Source organism: Euprymna scolopes, chromosome 23, assembly GCF_053919585.1.
Source record: "Euprymna scolopes isolate OS-2025 chromosome 23, ASM5391958v1, whole genome shotgun sequence".
In the NCBI taxonomy this organism is placed as follows: domain Eukaryota; kingdom Metazoa; phylum Mollusca; class Cephalopoda; order Sepiida; family Sepiolidae; genus Euprymna; species Euprymna scolopes.
This window is the reverse complement of record NC_136504.1, coordinates 72,931,105-72,953,458: the sequence shown is the minus strand read 5'-3', so window position 1 is coordinate 72,953,458 and position 22,354 is coordinate 72,931,105. Positions and strand designations below refer to the sequence as shown.

The window sequence follows — 22,354 nt, the reverse complement described above, 5'->3', positions numbered from 1 at the left end:
TACAAAAGGTAGCTGCATGTTAACAATAGAGTTCTCTATACAATTGATATTTCCTTGTGGTTCTGTTGAACTCTTTGCTTGGAACTGACCACATTTGTCCATTTGAGGTGGTTACCTCAAATCCCCAATCAAACACATACAGAGAAGAGACTTTCTCGACCTCTGACCTTGCCCATCTAAAGGCATTTATTTTCACCTTACACTTGTCCAAAAATTTCACTTGTCCTTCTTCACTACTTGTGACAGAAATTACTTGACCTAAATAAAAGTCATCGTCATAATATACTGCCACAAACTGTCCTTGTTTGCTAAAGCTGTAGTTTCCAAACTCTGCCTGATCAACTAGAGCACTTTCTTCATCTGTTTCGCTTTGTTTGGCAAGGACATGCCCTTTGCCAGCATACCTTAGAGATGATCACTCTGATGGCAGGTCTTTTGAATCTATAGCTGTGTGAAAGATGTGTCTTGCTACAATATTAATTATCTTTTCACAATTCTTGCCAGATACTTCTGCTTGCCCTATCAATTCAATGACACTTGATGACATCTTTGGTGTACCGGTTGCTATTATATTCCTTCATAGAAACATTTCTTTTCTCAGCCTGATTAAGAAAATCAAATTTCATAACATAGTTTTATTTTTGGTTTAATTTTTGGAAAAGTACTTGTTTTTTGTCTAATTTTAATTTTTTTCCAATACTACACTGTGACCAGGCAGTTTAGTACACGAGTGCACATTCAACAGCCTTCGTTTATGCTTGTGCGTAGCGTAAACGAAGGCTGGGCTGTAAAATGGAAAATAGTCCTAGCATTCAGGAGTTAATACCATGCAAAAGAAATCAAACAAAAAACTTTTTAGCCAATAATCACAACAAAAAAATGCCCCCCCCTCTAAAGTGCCCAGAAAGTAGGTACTCATTTTAAGTTAAATTTAAATGGAAAAGTGATCACCCACTTTTCGAAAAAGTAATTTCTTCATATCATGAAAACTATTTTTTGTGACGGAAACGGTTTTCAGATTCGTTTTTAGCACACCGAAATCTACAAAAAAACACATTTTGTTATATAAGGACGTGAGACGGGCCTTAAAGTAAAATAATACTGCGTCTTCAACATAAAAGTTGTTTTCATTGTGCTAATTTAATTTTTCTGTCTAGAATAAAATAAATTAAAACAATGAAAACAATGGTACTTATGAAGTGAGCTATTATTTAGGAAACATGTGAGGGGGGGGGCGTGTTTTTTAACTAGTCTGTACTTTCACCTAACAATTTAATAAACGATACAAGAATAAAATATATTAAAACAATAGTATTTATGAAACAAACTATTATTTAGAAAACCACTCTTAACTGTGTGTGTGTCGTTTTTTTTATTTTAAAGAAAAAAAAACAATCATTTAAATTAATTTGTTGTGTATCTTTCAAAGTTGCTTTAATTCAAAAAAATGTTTAAAATTAATTATTTGTTCGAAAAAAAAAAAAAAAAAAAAAAAAAGCGCTCGCCCAGTTTAAACCATTATGAATATGTCATTTCATTTTATGTTTTTAATAAAAAAAAAAATGTTCCATGAAAAACTTTCCCGTTCTCATTAATTAAATCGAAACATTTCCAATTAAACAATTATGGATATATGTTCTCTTTCACTTTTTTATTTACTTTTTTCATAGTTCTTTCCGGAAGTTTAATTTTTTTGTTATTTATTTCATGCTTCAGCCACAGTTTAATATAATGTTCTCCCCTAAATTTGGAGAGCAGGTGCGTGAAATAAAATGGCGTCTCCAATTTCCAATTTTTAACGGGGAAGTGGGTTGTTTAGTTATTTATTTTTTTTGTTTTAACTGCAATCGTTCTCCAGTTTAATTTTTTTTTGTTATTTATTTCATGCTTCGGCCATAGTCTCCCCTGGATTTGGGGAGCAGGTACGTGAAATAAAATGGCGTCTCCAATTTCGGCAATAAAGTGTAGATCACCGTATTTTCAGCTAACAATTTAAATTATACAAAAATAAAAAATAAATGTTAAAACAATAAAAGAAACAATAGTACTTATGAAGCGAACTAACATCTGGAAGAGAGGGTGTTTTTTTTTTTAATTTAGCCTAGTCTGTACTTTCGGTACTTATGCACTTAGCGAACTGTGCTGAAATAACATTTAGAAAGCCACTCTTAAAAAGTTATCGTAAAACTTTAATTTAACTTGAAAATACTATTTAAAAATAGCGCGGTTTCGCTAAGTGCAACCACCGTACTTTCATCTATGGACGACAATAATTTTTTTACGTTTATTCAAACTTTAATTTTATGCAGTCGTATGCCTTGAATTAAATATCTACCATGCACGAAATCATTTTCAAATAAATACAAAATGCTAGAAACATGCCGTTCAATTTGCTTCTTGTCTAGCATTTTTTAACGCTCGTTTGTCAAGTTTGTTTACTTTCAGGAAACTGGTTTAGAATGCCGAATAAACGAATATTTAGATGCTCAAACGTTTTAAAATTAAATCACTAGTTTTATAAATGGCTTATTATAAATACTCCCTGTTTATTTCCCCCCTAAAATGATACAATATTAATTTAATTTTTGAAAAATCCAAAATATCGCTTATTTGTTTACGTTAAAAAGCTGAACACGTGCTAACTAAATGTTGCAAAATACTTCTGAATATTTAAAATATTCAAACGTAATTTTTACAAATTAATGTACAGAAATGGTTTCTTATCGCTTATATTGAAATTGAAGCAGTATAGTTAACTATTTGGTGAAATACCAAAGTCGAACAACTTTCATTCATTGACTCGCACATTTTCACCATGTTCACGGTTCACGCAATTTTGTCTAAAAGACTCCCAAGGTGTCAATTTTCTTTCGCCTTGCGCATTTTCGCGAATAAAGCTAGGTACAATTTGCTAGCACCATTTTATAGGAAATTGAATGAACTTAAATTTAATATCACGTTTGCCTTGGTTATTATGAATAGTTAATTCACTAGAAGCAAATTAAATCAGAAAAAAAATTTAAAGAAGAATTTCGCATATTTTTTTCTTTATATTTGTTGTAATTTTTATATGTAAATAAAGATCATTCTTTGCTTAATTTGATGCTATTTATAGTTTTTTTATTGGTCGAATGGCAAAAATTTGCGAGAGTTTTAAATAAGAGGCATGATTTTCTTGATTTTTAAAAAATTAGCAGCTAGCGTTCCACGTCAAAATGTTATCACTTTTGTTGGTGCTATTAAAATAAATCAGGAAAATTGAATTTTTATTCAACAAATACAAAATAAACACCATATGAAAGAGAGAAATTTGCTCTTTCATTTAATATATATTTTATCCAAAAACAAATTCAAACAAATGAAATACATGCTGGTGAACATAACCTAAAGTTGACCATTTTTTACAAATTCCACTCATTTTTCAGGCTGCTGACTACTAAAAGCGTTAAAAACAACAAAATAGTATTGTTTGGAAATCAAATTTGAAAAACTTGATAATTTCTTTAAATTGACAAACTCAGAATAAAAAAATGAAACTTTTTTCTGCTTTCGTTTCAAAACATTCTATTTTTAAGAGAATACAAACTCGTTAATATGCTGCTCAGTGATGGTTAGCGCATAGCGAGTCGTTTCCCTTTAAGTGGATTTGAATTTCTATAAAAGGTAATATTTTAAAGAAATTTCCGCACAATTAATAATTATCAAATATTTACATATTATACATGAAAATAATTCTGAAACTATTATCTATATGAAAATGGATGATATATAACGATTTATCTTACAATTTTGTAATATTCTGTCAACTTTGCTCAGTTGTAACTTGTGGTCGTAAAAATAAAAATCAAAGACCAGTAAAGATGGATTTCTTTGTTTATATAGCCTGTAAAATTTCAGCCATATCCAATCAAATTTAACCCCACACATTTGTGTAGTATTGGGAATCCCAGCTAAAATACTATCTAGGTAGTTTGGAGAAATAGTAAGTTATGTAAGTATATTTTCGATTCCCATCAACGAGTTTAGTGGGGTCACAGAAGGTTAGATTTGACACTCATCAAACTAAGCCACCTTTAATGACCTAGGTTAGATGCACCGGAAATTAGGGGTAATGGGAATTGTGGTCGTAGGCTTCCGGTTGACGGACACCTGAGAGAGTTGGTTTGGCCTGCAGATGGAACAGACAGGAGATTAGGGTCTCTCCGCGACAACCAGGGTCGATGATAGGCTTGCCTTTAATAAAAAGAATTGGAAGCTTCAAATCCATCTTGTGTTATCAATGTGTCTGTCTGCAACAGTGACCACTCCCCATGAGATGGAGACCAGCAACCAGAAGATATCATCCGCTGGGCAAGGCAAGCAGGTATGTACGCATGACATTATTTGCGCATACACATCGAGATCTTTCAAGGCAAGAAATAAGAGTACACACCCATATAAGTAAGAACACACAGACTTTAAAAGTAAAAATAAAAGCAATCGTAAAAAGATAGTAAAAAGAAACAGTAATAAGTAAACGTAACAGAAACGTTTAATAAGTAGAAGAATAAATAAGTAATAAATAATAAACAGGACGCCAAAAACCAATCTTTAACATTTGTATCCAAACGTAACATATAAAAAAACAGTTTCCCTTTTTGCCGTCGTCATATTTTACCGTTTTTTCATTTTTAACTTGGAGCATAAAAACATTGAACACATAACAGAAAAATAAATTATCATATTCTCTTTTCATCAATGTAATTCTTTTAAAAATTGACCAACAAATAAAAAAGATATGACTTGTTAAAGCACATTAGGTATGTAACATTGCCGATGTCCACGAAAATACAGCATACACTTCTAATGATACTATATGTCCAAGGCCACTGTATCTGAAGAAACGTATCTCACGATGGACTTTGCGTATCTGACTGTCCAGCCTCTCTTGGCGATTCTGTTAGCAGTCCTTTGTCGAGCGTTTGGGACCACCACACCTATAGCAAGCAAATTTTCTACTGTCATAGCGCATTTTTGATTCTGAAATTCTGTAGGGCTTTTGTTTTCAGTCATGACAGCTCTTGTTCGGGTCAACAGTTGTTCTGCACTTATCGTTTCTTCCTGGATGAAGAATGTAATATATGTTTGACATGTTGTGGTAGTCCAGAAACAAATGCACACGTTAACCAACATTCAGTCAACGGTCCCCCAACCAACGGCTAGGCGTTGCAGCTCGGCAAAAAACTCATCCACTGTCTTCATCAGGGCTAAATTGTCGAATAACAAACTTGTCATATGTATTAAATGAATCGGCAGCATACGCGGTTATAAGGGCCTGCTTGATCTGTTCTGCATCTGCTTTCTGCTCCGTACTTAGTTGCCTGTATATGACCAGAGCTTCACCTCGCAATCTCAATGGCAGGATGCACTCAACATTTTTCATAGTTCAAAGCTCACACACAAGTTCCACATTTTCAATCCACTCGATAATTGGCAAATCAGCTGCAGCACCACTAAATTCCAGAATCAATCGGACCTTAAAAATCTTGCCCTCCATTGCCAAAAAGTAATATAAAGTCGAAATAGCTTCTAGTTTGAAAATTGATTTCAATGGAGTTGTAAAGTTGCGTTCTGTCCCGCCTACAATCTTTTGAGTCAGCTTCAATAATCCTGATAAACATACACATGACCATTTGCTTCAATAATCCTGATAAACATACACATGACCATTTGCTTCAATAATCCTGATAAACATACACATGACCATTTGCTTCAATAATCCTGATAAACATACACATGACCATTTGCTTCAATAATCCTGATAAACATACACATGACCATTTGCATAACAAACTATCTTTCAACTCTTTAGGTGTTTCTTTTACCGCTTCTTTTATGCATCTTGCATAATCTAATTTGCATAGAGTTTGTGTTATTCACATGTGATCGTCAAATACAAAAGTGACATCACCATTTTAGCTTTCTTTTTTTTAAAATTATTTTTTCCAAATGAACACGACATCCACGCTAGTCAGGTAAGCCATAACTTTCCCTACAGGGGTGTAAATTGTTTTGCAAATAATTTGCAAATGAAATGAAATGAAAATTATAGTTGGGCAGTTCAGAAATTTTAGTTCCGGTATTGATTTTTTTTTTTTTTGTTACATCTCAGTATCTGGTTTATTTTCTGCTTTTTTAATTTCATATTTTTTTCCAATCATGCCAGTATTTCAATAATGAAGTACAACTCCATTTTTTTTATTTAAAGTGTTAACTGTAGAAATCAGGTTTTATATGATTCATTTATTTCATTTTCAATAGTTCAAAAGTTATAATGAAAGATTTCTTGAAAGAATAAAATTCTGAATGTTCATTCTCTTTTAATTATTTAATCTTATTTTGGTGTACTTCTTTATGAGGAAGGGAAGTCATACTTAAACAGCAGAAATCAGATTTTAAAGCAAATTAACCATGCACTCTTTTGATATTTGCTTGGTTTTTCATGAAATAACTGATATTTTTGTTTTAGTTATGGTGCAATTTAAACATGACATTGAAAGGTGATTAAATCTTTAGAAGTAAAACTAAATTTATTCATGAAATTTACAGTTATATTGTAAATAAGTGTAAAACTTATTTAATATCATTTATTAAATATTATCATGTGCAGACTACTATTCATCATTTGGATTCATTTACAAGAATATATTTCTTTGTCAATAATGCATATACACAATACACACACAACCACACAAAGTAAATGTGTGATTATGAAGTCAATTTTTTTTCCGACTGTTTCCAGACACAATAGCTATTTAAACATAAGTGCTATATATAATTCCAATATTGTCACATCAATAATTGATGCATGTTTTCAGAACTCATCAGTCTATTTCAATTGATTTCATAATTTTCTATATTAATTCTGGCATACCTGACTCTCACAAAATACTCACACATACAGGAAGTCAAAGTAAATTTTACTCACACCACCAATCACCCACCCACCCACCCACGAAGCCACCCACATTGGAACTTATTCTTGATAGGATACTTTTCTTAACTAAATGTTATCATTGTTATATTTTTTTAACTCCGTGTTATTGTCTTTCACCCATTATGCCATCACTAAATACAGGTCATCCTGTAAAGTTTTTTTCACATAGAATATATCGACACAATATCTTCATTTTTTCTTTCAATTTTGTACAATTCCGTTAAAATTAATTTTTTTGTGTAAAAAGAATGTTCAGTGCAAGTTCATATCCCCACCTCCAAGAAAAAAAGAGAAAAATCTTTATGGTGTATGTGACAGTAAGAAAATATTGTACACCAAAAAGTCATCAAGTTGTTCTTATTTTTATAAAGAAAATCATTTTTAAGCAATTAGTGGAAATTAGTGATTTTGAACTATTTTAAAGGGGAGTTAACCAGTGACGAATATGAGTTTTTTTCCAATATCCCTCCCACCTCCCATGTTAAGAACACTTTCATGTTATGGCGTTCTAAAATCTTGCAAAAGTTTTGTTTTGAATTATCTCCCTTGTCCATCAAACTATTTGCAAAATGGCACCGAGAGCATTGTTTAACCATAGTATTTTCTTTTCTTTTTTTATAATAAAATTATCTAATCAATTTATGTGATTTTTGGTGCATTTTTTTCAACTATGTGTATGTACACCGTAAAGCTTTGTCTTTATTTTTGTTTTTTTTCTTGGGGTGAGAGTAGGAAGTTATGAACTTGCTTCAAATGTTTAAAGATTGCTTTTGCATGTAATAAAATGTAAAAATGTGAAAAATATGTTTGATCTAAAAAATAACAAAATGAAACATGCAAGAGAAAAATTGCAAGTACATGTGTGAAGGAGGAAGATGTGAATTTTGGATTTTAAACAAAACCCTTTTACTTTTATCTCTCCTTACTTGCATCGTTTGCAAGAGGCAAAGAAAGGAAATGCTAGAGAAAAACTTAGGACAAGAGAAAAAAGATAAAGTGAGAGAGGGGAAGAAGGAAAATGAAAATTCAATCTAGCCAAATAACATGGTCTAATTCTAGCAATTCAGCAGTTGGTCTTATCAAAAAAAATCAGATTTAAGCGGAAACAGCTGTTTCTGAATTGAAAAAGAAAAAAAAAACCTTTTGAACTACAAAAAAGCAGAATTCCACTAAAAAGTAGGGAACTTTCATGTCTATTACTATCGTCAAATAAAAAAAAGATAGAAAAAAGGCCATATTTTTAGTATTAAAAGATGTAAATGTTATTGTTACTAGTTCTGACAACCTGCTCTTTTTCATGTGAACTTCCTAAAGCTGTGAGTCTTTGTCATTTGTTTACCTCAAGATGGATCATACACCGGAAGCACCTTAAATTCTCCATACATACAGTAACTCAAAGGGAGATAACCAAATCATCTAAACACCATAAGGGAGAGATAATTCAGTTATATTAACAAGAAATGCTTTTACTTTTAGGATGAAGCACACACATGAGAATGTTCCCTTTTTATTTTAACAATAATTTTACCTTTTGTATTGCATCTTCATGAATGACTTCTGCATCCTTATGTTCTTTCAGCAACTGTTTTGCCTAGAAAGGAAAGAAAATTGTTTTAAAATCAATTAACTTTAATATAGTTATTTTGTGAGGTTTTAAAAGTTGCATTTAAACTGACATCTCAAACTTTTTTTTTTTTACATAGGATTCACCACTTATCAAGACCCGGAGGCCACTCAAGGATAAGGGTTAATAAGTGTACAGTAGTCAATGGGACAATATCAAAGTAATCGTTAGTAGTGGAAATTTGGTAAATTAGATTACTTAAGGGGATGGCTCATCAAGAACTTGTTTACGTTGAACTTGAAGACAACCATATTGTAGTCAGCTGGAAAGTAAGCAAACAGAACAGAGTTCCACAGGCCTGCAATTTTAAGAAAGAAGCTTTGTTCATGGAATCTATGTTTAGGTTTAGGCACAGATAAAGAGTGGGGGAAATTATTGATAGTAGTTTCAACTAGATAAGTGTTTTTCGTGAAAGTTTGGCAAATGGGGGGAACAATAGATTGGAACTCAGACAAGCACTTGTCATGAAAATAATGATAGAGCAGAGACAAGCTCGCAACGTTTCTTCTGTGGGAAAGAGGTTGCAGGAAAGAGAAAAGGGCATCCTACTAGGCTACAAAGTCTATTTTAAACTGTCAAGGCAGAATAAGTGCTTCTAGCAGTTCCTGCCCAGATGTGGCAACAGTACTCCATCCTAAGGTGTACTTGGCTTTTATACTGCATTAGCAGTGAAATATCTACTGGAGCAGTAGAATGAGCCCACCATTTTTCCAGCAGCCTTGGCAACAAATTTGATGTATGTGTTCCATCTCAGATCAGACGGTGAAGCTTGTCGAAACATGGAGCCTTCCCAAGATGAGAGCCATTCATCAATTGATGACAGATGGGGGTCAAAGCGTTGATTATGTAAAGATAGAAGCTTGGTTTAAGATGCATTAAAATTAACCAGCCACCTTTTTCCCCATTGCACCATGTGGTCAAGATCAAAGAAGAGAGAATCAGAGAGATCTTGATTGTTTACAACCTTTAAAATGTTGCCACAGATGGCAGTGTCATCAGCATAACTGTTTACAAATGATCTTAGAATGTAATTTGGAAAATCATTGATTTCGATCAGAAAGAGAGTTGAGCCCAAGATGGACCCCCGAGGGCCTTCAGCATTAATACTGTGAGCTTCTGATTTCTGCGCATCAACTACTACTCTTATGAACCTATCAGAGAGAAATGATTTAATAATTGAAAAGACATTTCCAGCTATACCATAGCTGGAGATCTTGTGAAGTAGACCTTTATGCCATACCCTATCAAAAGTCTTTGATATGTTAAGAGCAACTACCCTAGAAACGAAGCCTCCATCAAGAGGTTCGCTAATTCTATGAGATATAACATTTAACACATCTGCTGTAGATCTAGAAACAGAAACCATACTGCATTAACTGAGGAGGTTATTTTTGCTGAGGTGGTTAACTACTTCTCTATTGAACATTTCATCAACTTACTCATGATGCACAGAAGACTGATTGATTTGTATTGAGCGGGAGATGACTTTGCTTATGAATTGTTGTATCATGTTATTGACAATATAATAACTTTGTTAATGTTTATTGTAACAAAAACTGGACAACTGATAAAATGGAAAAATTTTTCAATTATGACTGAAAATTCAAAATCAGCAACTTATTTTTTTAATTGAAGAATATAAAAAGCTTTTCTGAATAATTGAAATGAGGATTGATAATTTAAATTATTTGGACTACTATTCTCATCATGAGTGTTATTTTCACGTTTCAGCCAATGTACCCTTCCACATTCTCCTTGAATTCAGGAATCTGTACAGAGTTTCAAACAGAATCCTTTATTTAAACAACTTGGATAACATGCTCTTGTTCCATCAGGCATGACCAAATAGAAGTCTTAAGTAATTCACAATTGTATTCTTAATATTTGCACTGAGGGCTGAAGCTTTAACCTCTAGAAGAGTGTCATTTAGAACTGAATTTTACTTCATACTTTAGTTGTTATGCCACGGGTTTTTGTAGACAATGTTGTGAGAATGATGAAAACAGTAGTTTGAATAATCCGAATAAAACGATTTGTCTCCATTAAAACTAAAATTGTATTTCTTTTTTTCTGTATAAGTTTTAATATATGAAAATAAACATTAAAAACAAAAATGACTTCATGCATCTCCAACAATGCTAGGTACATATAGCTAGTTACTTTGTATATAAGTTTGAAGCGAGATTTAATTGTGAAATACAGCTTGTTTAGAACTTCATAGTTACAATATGGAAATTAATCAGATATTTTTCTTGAATTAAACACACACGTATGAAAAGCAAAGATATGAAAACTGAAATTGATTGTTTTATGGTAAGTATAGTCAAAGTTACTCAAATCAAATAATAAAAGGACAATGATGGGAGGTTACTTATAAAAGACTCATTTATTTAAGGAACTAGCAGGGAAATCTGACGTTGCCCAGGATTGAATGATGATTAACGAATGTTTCACACTCCCATAATTTTATCATCGAAAGCGGTGAAATTGCCCATTTTTCAATCAAATCGATTGATTGCTAACTAGTTGGGGACCCATCATGGTGCACCAAAGAAAGCTTTACATGCCTCCCTACAGTGACTTAGTTCACAATACATTGTAGTCTACATTGCACTGTAGAGAACCTACTGTTGATTTTATAAAATTATTTTTCATATATAATGGCTTGAATTAAAGTTTAAAATGCAAAAGTATCATGCTTCATGCAAGAACATTCATTTTAGATATACCCCTGTCATATCAAATAACCTACTGTTGATTCTATATACCTGAACTTACTGCTTGTGCACATCCTGTCTGCTCATCCTTCAGCTAACATTCACATCTGTAGAGACTTCAATGTTCTCAATGTGGAATGGTTAGCCCACTTAAACAAGACAGATGTCAACTCAAACAAACAAACAAGACAGGGAGGTTCTGTCACAATTTCTCCATTGCTTATGATCTCAGATTGTTCACAAACCCACCTGTGTGCCCGACACTGATGATCAGTATGCAAGTCTCCTAGGCTTTTTTCTCACAACTTGCACTGAGCTATGTTCATCTTCCGTTCTGTCCCCACTGGGATCTTCCGACCACTCGGTTGTCTCCGTTAAGATAAAAACAAAATGTAATAAGTCCTCCGACATACCTCTCCATCGTACAGGATATCGATACTCTATGACTAATTGGGATAGCTTTTATACATTTATATCAGATCTACCTCTATGTTCCATGTTTAAAAAGAACATGTCCTCCATAGTATCAGACCTGACAGAATGATTAATTGTATGTATAGACCGCTTCATACCCTCCAAAAAATTCCAGCAAAAATCTAACAGTTAGCCATGGTTCTCTCCAGAATGTGCTGCTGCCATTGCGCACAGAAATCACTTTTTCCATTGCTTTCAACATAATAGATGTACTGAAACTAAAACCATTTTCAGGACTGCCAGCAACCATTGTAAAAGAGTAATAAAAAATGCGAGAGGGTTGTATGCTCAGTCAATCAAGTTCAAAGTAGCTGAGCAGTGGCTTGATTCCCACCAATTTTGGCAAATAACAAACAGGGTCCTGAATAGAAGTGTGTGTTCTATCCTAACCATCATCAATGGACCTGAGGTAATCTCGTCAGTATCAGACAAAACCAAAAACTTTGCAGCTAATTCTAACCTATGCGATATGGGCAGCCAACCCCCCATATTTCTCTCTGTGTTTGAAAACACGCTATGGGACATGCTAATATCTGTACATAATGTTGCCAAACTAATCAAAAACCTTGATTCCAGTAAAGCAATTGGCCCTGATGGCATTCTTATTATAATGCTCAAAAAGCTTCAACCAGTATTAGCTCCCATACTTACAAAGCTTGTCTTAAGGAGAATTGCTTCTGAACACCCTGGAAAACCTTTTCAGTGTGTCGCGTATTTAAAAATTCAGGTGATCGGTCATCTCCCTCTCAATACAGACCAATCAGTCTCCTGTGCATCATGAGTAAATTGCTAAAATCTATGTTAACTAGAGAAGTAGTCAACCACCTCAGCAAAAATAACCTTCTCAGTTACATGCAATATGGTTTCCGTTCTGTTAGATCTTACAGCAGATATATCTCATAGGAATAGCGAATCTCACAAGGGAGGCTTTCTTTTTAGGGCAATTGCCCTTGACATATCAAAGGCCTTTGATAGGATGTGGCATAAAGGTCTATTCCACAAAATCTCCAACCATGGTATAGTTGGAAATGTTTTTTCAGTTATTTAATCATTTCTCTTTGATAAGTTTATAAGAGTAGTGGTTGATGGACAGAAATTGAAGCTCACAGTATTAATGTTGAAGTCTCTCAGGGGTCCATCTTGGGCTCAACTCTTCCTGATCTATATCAATGATCTCCCAAATCATATCCTAGGATCATTCGTAGACATTTATGCTAATGACACTACCATCTACGGCAACATTTCAAAGGTTGTAAACAATCAAGATCTCTCTGATTCTCTCTTCTTTGATCTTGATCACATAGTGCAATGGGGAAAAAGGTCTGCCATCAATCGAAATAAATGGCTCTTATTTTGGGGAGGCTCCATGTTTTGACAAGCTTCTAGGTCTGACCTTTACTTTTGATCTGAGATAGAACACATACATCAAATCCGTTGCCAAGGCTGCTGGAAAAATGGTGGGATCGTTCTACCCAGTTCTCCAGTAGATATTTCACTGCTGATGCAATTCTCTACCTGCATAAGAGCCAAATATGTCCAAGGATGGAGTAGTTGCCACATCTGGGCAGGAACTGCTAGAAGCACTTATCCTGCCTTGAAAAAGTTCAAAATAGACTTTGTAGCTTAGTAGGGGATGCCTTTTTCTCTTTCCTGCAACCTCTTTCCCACAGAAGAGACGTTGCGAGCTTGTCACTGCTCTATCATTATTTTCATGGCAAGTGCTTGTCTGAGCTCCAATCTATGGTCCTCCCCTAGCCTGACTTTCACGAAAAACATTCATCTAGTTGAAACTACTATCAATAATTTCCCCCACTCTTTATCTTTGCCTAAACCTAAACGTAGATTCCATGAACAAAGCTTCTTTCTTTGAACTGTACACCAGTAGAACTCTGTTGTTTTCCTGCTTTCCAACTAACTACAATATGGTTGTCTTCAAGTCCAATGTGAACAAATTCTTGATGAGTCATCCCCTTAAGTAATGTACTTTACCAAACTTCCACTACTAACGATTACTACGACATGTTCCTTTTGACCATTGTGCATTAACCCTTATTCTCAAGTGACCTCCAGGACATGATAAAAATAATAATGGCTGGAATTTAAGTTTAAAATGAGGAAGTCAAATATTATCATGCAATTGTGCTTTAAATAGAAACTCATTTTGAACATGCCCCTGTCATATTGAAGAACCTACTGTTGATTTTACGTCAGGCCTTTTGGCTTTCATGGTAATAAAACTTCTCAAATGCACTTGTGATGTTAGGCTGTGTAAACTGTTAACTTAAGTCAAAATTGCATGCTCCTTATCAGATTATTTCGATTATCGATACTTATCGAAGAGATTCTGATACAAAACCTATCTAAGAACACTGCCAGGAACATAAAATACCTTTGTGTGAAATTTCATAAAAAAATCGTCCTAGCTATTTTCAAGTCGATAGGGAACGAACATACACACACATACAACCAAGTAAGATAAAATTAAATGGCTTCTTTCGAGAATTAAAAGACCATTCTTATGACATTTAGAAAGTTAGAATTGTTTCATATTTAAAAATAAAAACATTAACAAAAATGCCAATTTTAATACTTACACATTTTAAAATAACAAAATTCGAAACTATCTAATTGGCATTGCCTAGGAATTTTTTTAGCTTTATTTTCATTTTGTTTTAAAAAAAATAACATTTATTTTAATTTGCTTTCATTTCAGAGATTATGGCAAATTTATTTTGTACTTATTTTATTTAAAGACTAACACGTTTTAAACTGGATTAACTCTACAAACGTGAAGTTAATATTTGTTTATAGTAATGATGATGATTATGATAATTATAATATTATTACACAGTTGTAAAAGTTTTTATTTTTAAATACACTACAGCACTCTGTAGATATATTTTCTGGTATTTATGTTCAAACAAATTATTCAAGAAATCTCCAGTTGTTCTGGAGATGTAACAAAAAATGTCAATCATGTGAAATTTGAAATGAATTAATCAAATATTGTCATTTAAAATTCATTAAAATTTTGTTCAAAGTTGTCAATTGACAAGTGACATTAAAGATGGCCTTTAATACAAATCAAGAAAATAATATTTTAAACTAACTCTACTTGACATTCCCCTGGTAAAAAAATATATTGCTGAGTGCAGGACTCAGAGAAAAATAATTTAAAATATAAAATTTATTTTATTATTGATTTTTTTACAAAGGTGTCACAATTTACCAAGGCCAAAGGTTACTTTAAGATACAGATTAATGAGATGGATGAATTGTCAGTGAGATGATGAAGAATATTATGAGAGGATTAACAATGATCAATGTAACGAATGAATTCTTATGAAGATGGTTTATTGCAAGTATTTGCTGACAATACATTTAACGATGATCAAATTGTAGTTTACAGGGAAGGAGTTCCATGATAATGTGTTTCACAGATGGAAAGTTCTTGGAAAGAAACTCTATTCATGAAATTCCATTTGACATAAAGAGGAAGAAAGTTCTTTGCAACGGTGACTGTATTATAAGGAGGAATCAGAGATTAGAGCTCAATCAAGCACCTTTCATAAAATTTTATTTTTGATTTTGATAAATATCCATCTAATAGCAAAATAAATACAATAATGATTCAATGTGCACTTATCAAAGTTTCATATAGGTGAGAAAGGCAAACACACAAGATCTTGTCTAAGTTTCATTAAAATAGAAATGATTGTTAGTATGGCAATTTAGCTGCATGAAAATAAAGGTGAATAGAAGAGTTGAAATTGTATAAAAGTAATCTTACTTGTAATATTTTGGAATATTCTCCAAAAAGTTTATTTTGATGTTCTTCAGGATCGTATCCATTCCAAATATCCCGTTTTCCATCATAATCATATTTTAAAATAGGTTGTATGTGTTCATCAGGTGCGATAGAGTCACCAGTATATTTGGCTCCAACTCTTCGTGGACGCTAAAATGACAGGTTTTATAAATAATCAGAAAAATAAGATGAAATATCATTATTTAAAACAGATGAAGTAAATTCATATTCCACAAAAACATTTAATATATTAAAACAAAAATACAAACAGAAAAAAAAACATTGCTCCTAAATCTATCGCCATATATAAAGTTATATTTGTTTTCGCAAACTCCATGTTGTTTTTTTGGAGACCATATATATTTTGAAACATTACCGATGAAATTTATTTTGATCAAGGTGGTACACCCTTATTGTGTGGTCAGCACATCCATAGAAAGGAAATATATTTACTTTTTTAAAAATATTTTAATAATATTAAAATTATAAAATTCAAGCAATAATAGATATACTTAATATAGCCATATTGGTCAGAGGTTACATCAGCCAAACCTTTGTGAGAATAAAACTCTAAATGAGAAGAGTAGTCCAGATAATACAAATTATCAATCCTTACATCAAAAATTCAGAAACATAACCTTTCAGAAGAACAAAGAGGAAAATAGAAACATTTGAAAGTCAGATTTTATCATTGTATCAAGGAAGCTTGATTGTTCATCTCTCGGCTGCAAAGATTCCTAGTTAATGATAAGGTAAATTTTGTCCCACATTTTTATTTTTAAAAGACATTTTTCAGGATTAAATATATTTCAGGTTTTATATGCGACCAAATCCAAAAGATATTGACCTGAGGGAACTTTGTGGAAAGTGAGACAAGATATACACAAAATAATTTTGACTTAATTATCATTAGGCACCTTTTATCGGTTTAAGTTGCTGCACTGCTGCCAGAAGTTATGGTCAGATTGTACACAACCAAACACTTCAAGGCAGCATTAGATGCATCATGGCCATTATCTTTGGATAATTATTCTTCGTTTGAACAGCAGAGAGTACAAGGAATGTGATTTGCGTGTAAAACATTATCAATTGGAGTTTTCCGCCCAAGTGCCAAGTTGTGGTCGCCATGCATCACAGTCGCTTTTGTATCGTTAGAAGAAAGCAGTATTCACTACTTGTTTTTCTGCACCATGCAACTGCCTCACAGAAGTCATAATGATGTCTATGATATCAAGATTTAAAGTCACCTTGGACAAACATTTAGACAGTACACAGATATACACATCTAATAGCTTTTACAATTTACTTATTGCACTTTGCTACTTTTTGCCAATAAAGTTGATTTAATATTACTCTCTTCTAACATATTTTAAAAGTAGCATTTACCAATATTCTAAGTACATTTTCACACATTTGAATATTATATATATAATATAAAGCTGACCATCTGCGTGTGTGTCTGGTCACGAATAGGCTCCTATATGGTTGACTATTATAGAAAACTGATCACATATAATGATAGAAGATGTATCGAGACACAGGAATGGGTATGTTTAATCTGGCATAATGATGATTCATTAAAATTGTGGGGTCTGCATACGCGCCTGGTCCACAAAGTATAGAAATAAAAAATGTAAAAATTTAAAAAAAAAACGTTTACAAGTGTTTTTAATATAGATGTACATAATAATACTTTGATAACCATGTTTTAACTTAAATAGGATGGTATATTAAAATTGTGGGGTCTGCGTTCGCGCCTGGCCTCCATAGAATGGAAAAAGGCACAAACTTTAATAAAGGCTTTTCATATCTATTTGCGTAAGTATTTTTTTTTATTTTTTTATTTTATTACATTTTCACCCCAAACAAGGCACATTGCCACTCAGGTGTAGGGGGCTACTATCAGGGTCAGCAACTACGGGGGCACTATGTAGGGATTTGGGCAGCAAGATGTCGGTTCACGTTGCACTTGAACTTCTGCATGTCAGTACAGTTAGGGAAGCAGGATCCTGGAATGGAATTCCAGAGTCTAGCGGTTCTGGGGAAGAAACTACTGGAGTAGAAGGATCTTTTGCATCTAGGGATCTCTACTGTGTGGGGGTGGGATTTAGCTGCCTGTCGGGTTTGTCGAGGGTGTCTGCGACATGGGGGCACAAGTGTCTGCAGTTCGTCAGAGCACTCACCATTAAAATACTTGTAGAACAAGCAGAGGGATGCAACGTTTCGTCGATGGGACAGAGGCTGAAGCTTAGATGCCAGTTCAGGGCCTATCAGATTGGCGACTCTTTTTTTAACCTTGTCTAGGAGCGAGAGATTAGTAGTAGACGCACCAGCCCAGATGTGACAACAATACTCCATACATGGGCGAATGGTGGCCTTATAGAGATACAGGATACTTTCAGGTGTCAGTAGTTTTCTAGCACGGTAGAGAGAGCCTACCTTTTTTGCAGCGGCCCTGGCAATGTTTTCAATATAATTGTTCCAGCTCATGTTTCCTGTGAACGTTAGGCCAAGCAGTTTGAAAGATGTACTCTCAGACAGGGAGTCACTGGTCATTGCTATTAGTGGCAGAGAAGGTTTCTTGTAGTTATTGAAGGAAACCAGTTTGGTTTTGGCAGCATTGAATGTGACCATCCATTTATGTCCCCATTCCACTACAGATTGGAGGTCATCCTCTAGTGTTTTTGCCATTTCTTTAGATATGTGTTCATTTGTTTTCCTGTCATGCCTTTTATAGAGTGTAGTGTCATCAGCATATATACCCATCTCAGAGGCAGTTTTGTCGGGGAGGTCATTAATAAATATCAGGAACAATAGAGGTCCAAGAATAGACCCCTGAGGCACTCCTGCATTTATATCACACTGTTTAGATGTTCGACCGTCGAGGACAACCTGGATTTTTCTCTTGTCTAAGAAGGATTCAATTATGCTAAGTATTCTACCAGTGATACCGTATGATTTAATTTTCCTGAGGAGACCCTTGTGCCATACCCTGTCAAAAGCCTTAGATATATCTAGAGCTACCGCTCTGCCCTCCCCCGCTTTATCCAGTGAATGGTATATACGTTCAGAGATTACAGTGAGAATGTCAGCTGTGGAACGGGCTTGTCTAAATCCATATTGTTGGTCAGTCAGAAGTTTAGCGTCTGTAAGGTGCCAGACTAGAGCATGGTTAATTATGGTCTCAAATATTTTGGCGAAAAGTGGGAGGAGGCTAATGGGGTGATAATTTGATGGGTCAGTTCTTTCACCAGAATTCTTGAATATTGGTACCACAGAAGCGGTTTTCCAACAGCCCGGAAAGCATGATTCATTAAGGCATTTGTTGAAGAGTTTGGAGAGAAATTGAGCTACTTCGGCTGAGCACTTTTTTAATAGCACAGCTGGGATGAGATCAGGTCCGCATGCTTTGGAAGTGTCAAGATTTATTATGATAGCATGTACCTGAGCAGGGGTGATTTTTAGATCGTCTAGCATGGCGTCTGTCCGCAAAGGAAAGTCAGGCAGGGTCCAGTGTGGAGTTCGAGGCAAACCGGCTGGCAAGCATATTAGCTTTGTCAGTTGCTGAGCAAACAACCTCGTGATTGTTGGTTAGTGGGGGAATTGTTGATTGCCCATTGTTTACTACACTGTTGTAGATTTTCCTGAAGTATACTTCGATAATTATGTTTCAGTTTGAAGAAATATGGTATAATAAAATTATGGAGTGTTCGTTCGTGCCTGACCTCCATAAAATGGAAATATGTCACAAAGTTTAACAAGGTTTTTTAATATAGATCCACAGAATATTGTGATAATTTTTTCAGTGTGAACAGGTATGGTATAATGAATTATGGGGTTTTTCTATTTTATTTTTACTTTCATCATATTTTGCTTTGGTTTTGATACCCCCAAATTCAAAGCTATCTCTTTACAACCCTTTCTTTTCATAACCTATCATACTTTCATAAATTAGAGTCCATTTTCTGTAGGCTGTTTTTGAACCCAGTCAACGATGGGTACTTTTGCTAGTATATATATATTAGCAGGCCACCCAATGTAGCCTGGTCATAAAATATGTTTAAATATAATATTTTAATTTATGCAGATTTTGTATTTATTATTATAGAGCTAATTCTCTATTGACCCAATATATAATAGTGATTTTAAAAGTAAAAAGAAATATGATTTAGGTGCTATCAGCTAAAATCGAAACTAAAACATTTAGCTCTCCATCAGTATTCACTACGTATGACTTACGGACAGATGAATATCAAAACTTTAAAAATTAATACAGTTTAACGTATAAATGTATATTTGCACATGTGCAGAGGAGAACTGTAAATTGACTTACACCTGGCAAGTTCCAATATTTCAATTGTTACCCAATAGCAACTATTTTTACCAACTAAAAACCAAATCAAATGTTCCACTGGTCCGAATCCCCTATATAAAGTTTCAAAAATTGATAGAATAGTTTGATAGATACTGTCCTGCATATATACATACAGACAAGGTCACTATATATAAATTAACATATATTTTGGTGTGTAAAACGACCGTTTAAGTTAAAAAATCATCTTTAAAAAACAATATTTCATAAGATACTGGGTGTTGCAATCTCTTGCCTGGGCTAAACAAACATGATTTTGTGATTTAGCAATCGCCTTATACAACCAATATATAATAAATTTATTAAAATTTGCTCCACTTTTGTACCTCGTCTTATCTGAATATGCTGAAATATGCGGTAATTAAATTTAAACATATTGATAAAGTGAACATAATGTATCAAAAGTATCAATACAAATTAAAACTTTTTAGAATTCCAATACCATTTTATCACATTAGGTTTGATCTTACTGTTCATTTATATTTTTGTGTAATTGTGGTATCATTTGTTGATCTACTTTTTGAGAACAATTTTGTTTGGTATACGTTTATAATTTTTTGAAATAGAAGTTTTGAAAATTATTTATTTTGTAGTGTAAAATAGGTTTAGTAAACATCAATAAATTCTTTTAATTAATGAATTTAAGTATACATTTAATGACTAGTTAAATATAGTAGAAAATTCAAGTTATTTTAAATGACTGTGCAATTTGATAGAGATTGTTCTTTAAACCTGCTGTTATTTATTCAGAGATATAATTGCATGTGTAATGAGTAAATGTGTGTGTATACTGTTGCAAATTGCTTCATTATGATCTGTATATGTAAACATTTAATATATGAACTGTATGTGGAGACGGTTTTTTATTCACATCTAACCAATGGAAATGCGTGTATTTTTGATCGAGGTTAAACTAGCCTGCTATAGATTTAGGTATACAAATTGTCTTGGCGTCTAACTGCCTGTCCATGTTTGGCCAATACACATAGCCACGTGCCAATGCTTTCATCCGATTAATTCCTGGATGTTCATAGTGGAATTGCTTGAGAACTCTGTTCTAGAATTTGAATGGGACAACCACACATTCCACAAAAAGAAGTGTATTATTGATCTCCGATAAAGAAGATCTTCTTTAAAAAAATGGTTGCAGTTGTTGGTCAGTGCATATTTTTAGCCAACTTGTGAGATGAAAACATCAAACTTTCTGTAATAATGGATCTGCAGCTGTAGCCTCCTGCATCATCTCAGGAGTGACAGCGGAAACAAGTGAAGAGACAACTTCAGATTCCACAGATATAGCAGCAATGACTGTGTCTTCCACTACTTTTTAATGAGACGAGATGAGTCTGGATAACGCATCTGCCTGACCAATTTTGCTGCCTGGTTGGTACTTTATAGAAAAGTCGTAATCTAAAAGCATCTTTGTAAGCGGTTTGCTGTATAAACTGGAATTCCTTTCTTGGAACCAAAAATACTTATTAAAGGCTTATGGTCCATGATCAGAGTAAAATGATGGCTATATAGCATTTTCTTTATTGCATCGATGATTGCTAGGGCTTCTTTTTCAATTTGGCTATACTTTCTTTCAGTAGACGTCAATGACTTTGATGCATGTGCAATGGCTTTTTCGCTTCCATCAGAAAAAATGTGTGATATTACTACTCCGACTCCATAGTCTGAAGCATCCGTCACCACAGTAATGTCTAATGATGGATCGTAGTGTGTCAGCAATAAATCAGAACTAAGAAGTGTTTTGATTTTCTCAAATGATTCTTTGCATGTGCTTGACCAATTCCATTTGGTATTTTTTTGTAAAAGATTATTTAGAGGTCCTCGTCACTTGTGCAGTTAAGGTAAGAAAGCACCATAATGATTTACAAAGACACAGAAAAAAATCATAGTGTTGCAACATTCATTGGAGTTGCCTGAATATTATCTGGATCTGGTTTTCGACCATTTTTGTCACAAATAAATCCAAGATATTTCACAGAAGTTGGGAAGAATTTGTATTTGTTTGGCCTTAAGTGAAATCCATATTGTTGAATTCGATCCAGGACGGCAGTCAGACGATGCAGAAGTTCCTCTTGGGATGTGCCTGTAACGATGCTATTATCAATGTAGGCAAAAACTCCTTGCAATCCTGTGAGTATTGTATCCATAGTTTGTTGGAATATTGCTGGAGCTGACTTAACTTCAAATGGAAGGCGGCTAAATTGAAATAATCTCTTGTGGGTGTTAATAGTGAGGAGATTTTTGAAATTTTCATCCACTTCCATTTGTAGCCATATTGTCCATTGTTTTCCCTGGAACTCTCTAGTCTTTAGCTTTTTATCTATATAAGGGCAATAACTCTTACTTCCTTTATTAGAGTTATTTCCCCTTT

The 22,354-nt window shown here is 33.7% G+C and overlaps 1 protein-coding gene across 3 annotated transcripts in view; it reads right to left on the bottom strand.

The window, feature by feature from the left end:
• Positions 1-22,354, bottom strand: part of LOC145246002 (pre-mRNA-splicing factor SLU7-like) — an 88,859-nt gene that overhangs the window by 37,741 nt on the left and 28,764 nt on the right. For all 3 annotated transcript variants that reach the window (XM_080107801.1, XM_080107802.1, XM_080107800.1), the window contains exons 5-6: positions 15,582-15,749; positions 8,505-8,567 (exon numbers count right to left, since the gene is read on the bottom strand). In XM_080107801.1, the coding sequence (XP_079963927.1) occupies positions 8,505-8,567; positions 15,582-15,749 (231 nt within the window). The remainder of the gene's footprint in view (positions 1-8,504; positions 8,568-15,581; positions 15,750-22,354) is intronic.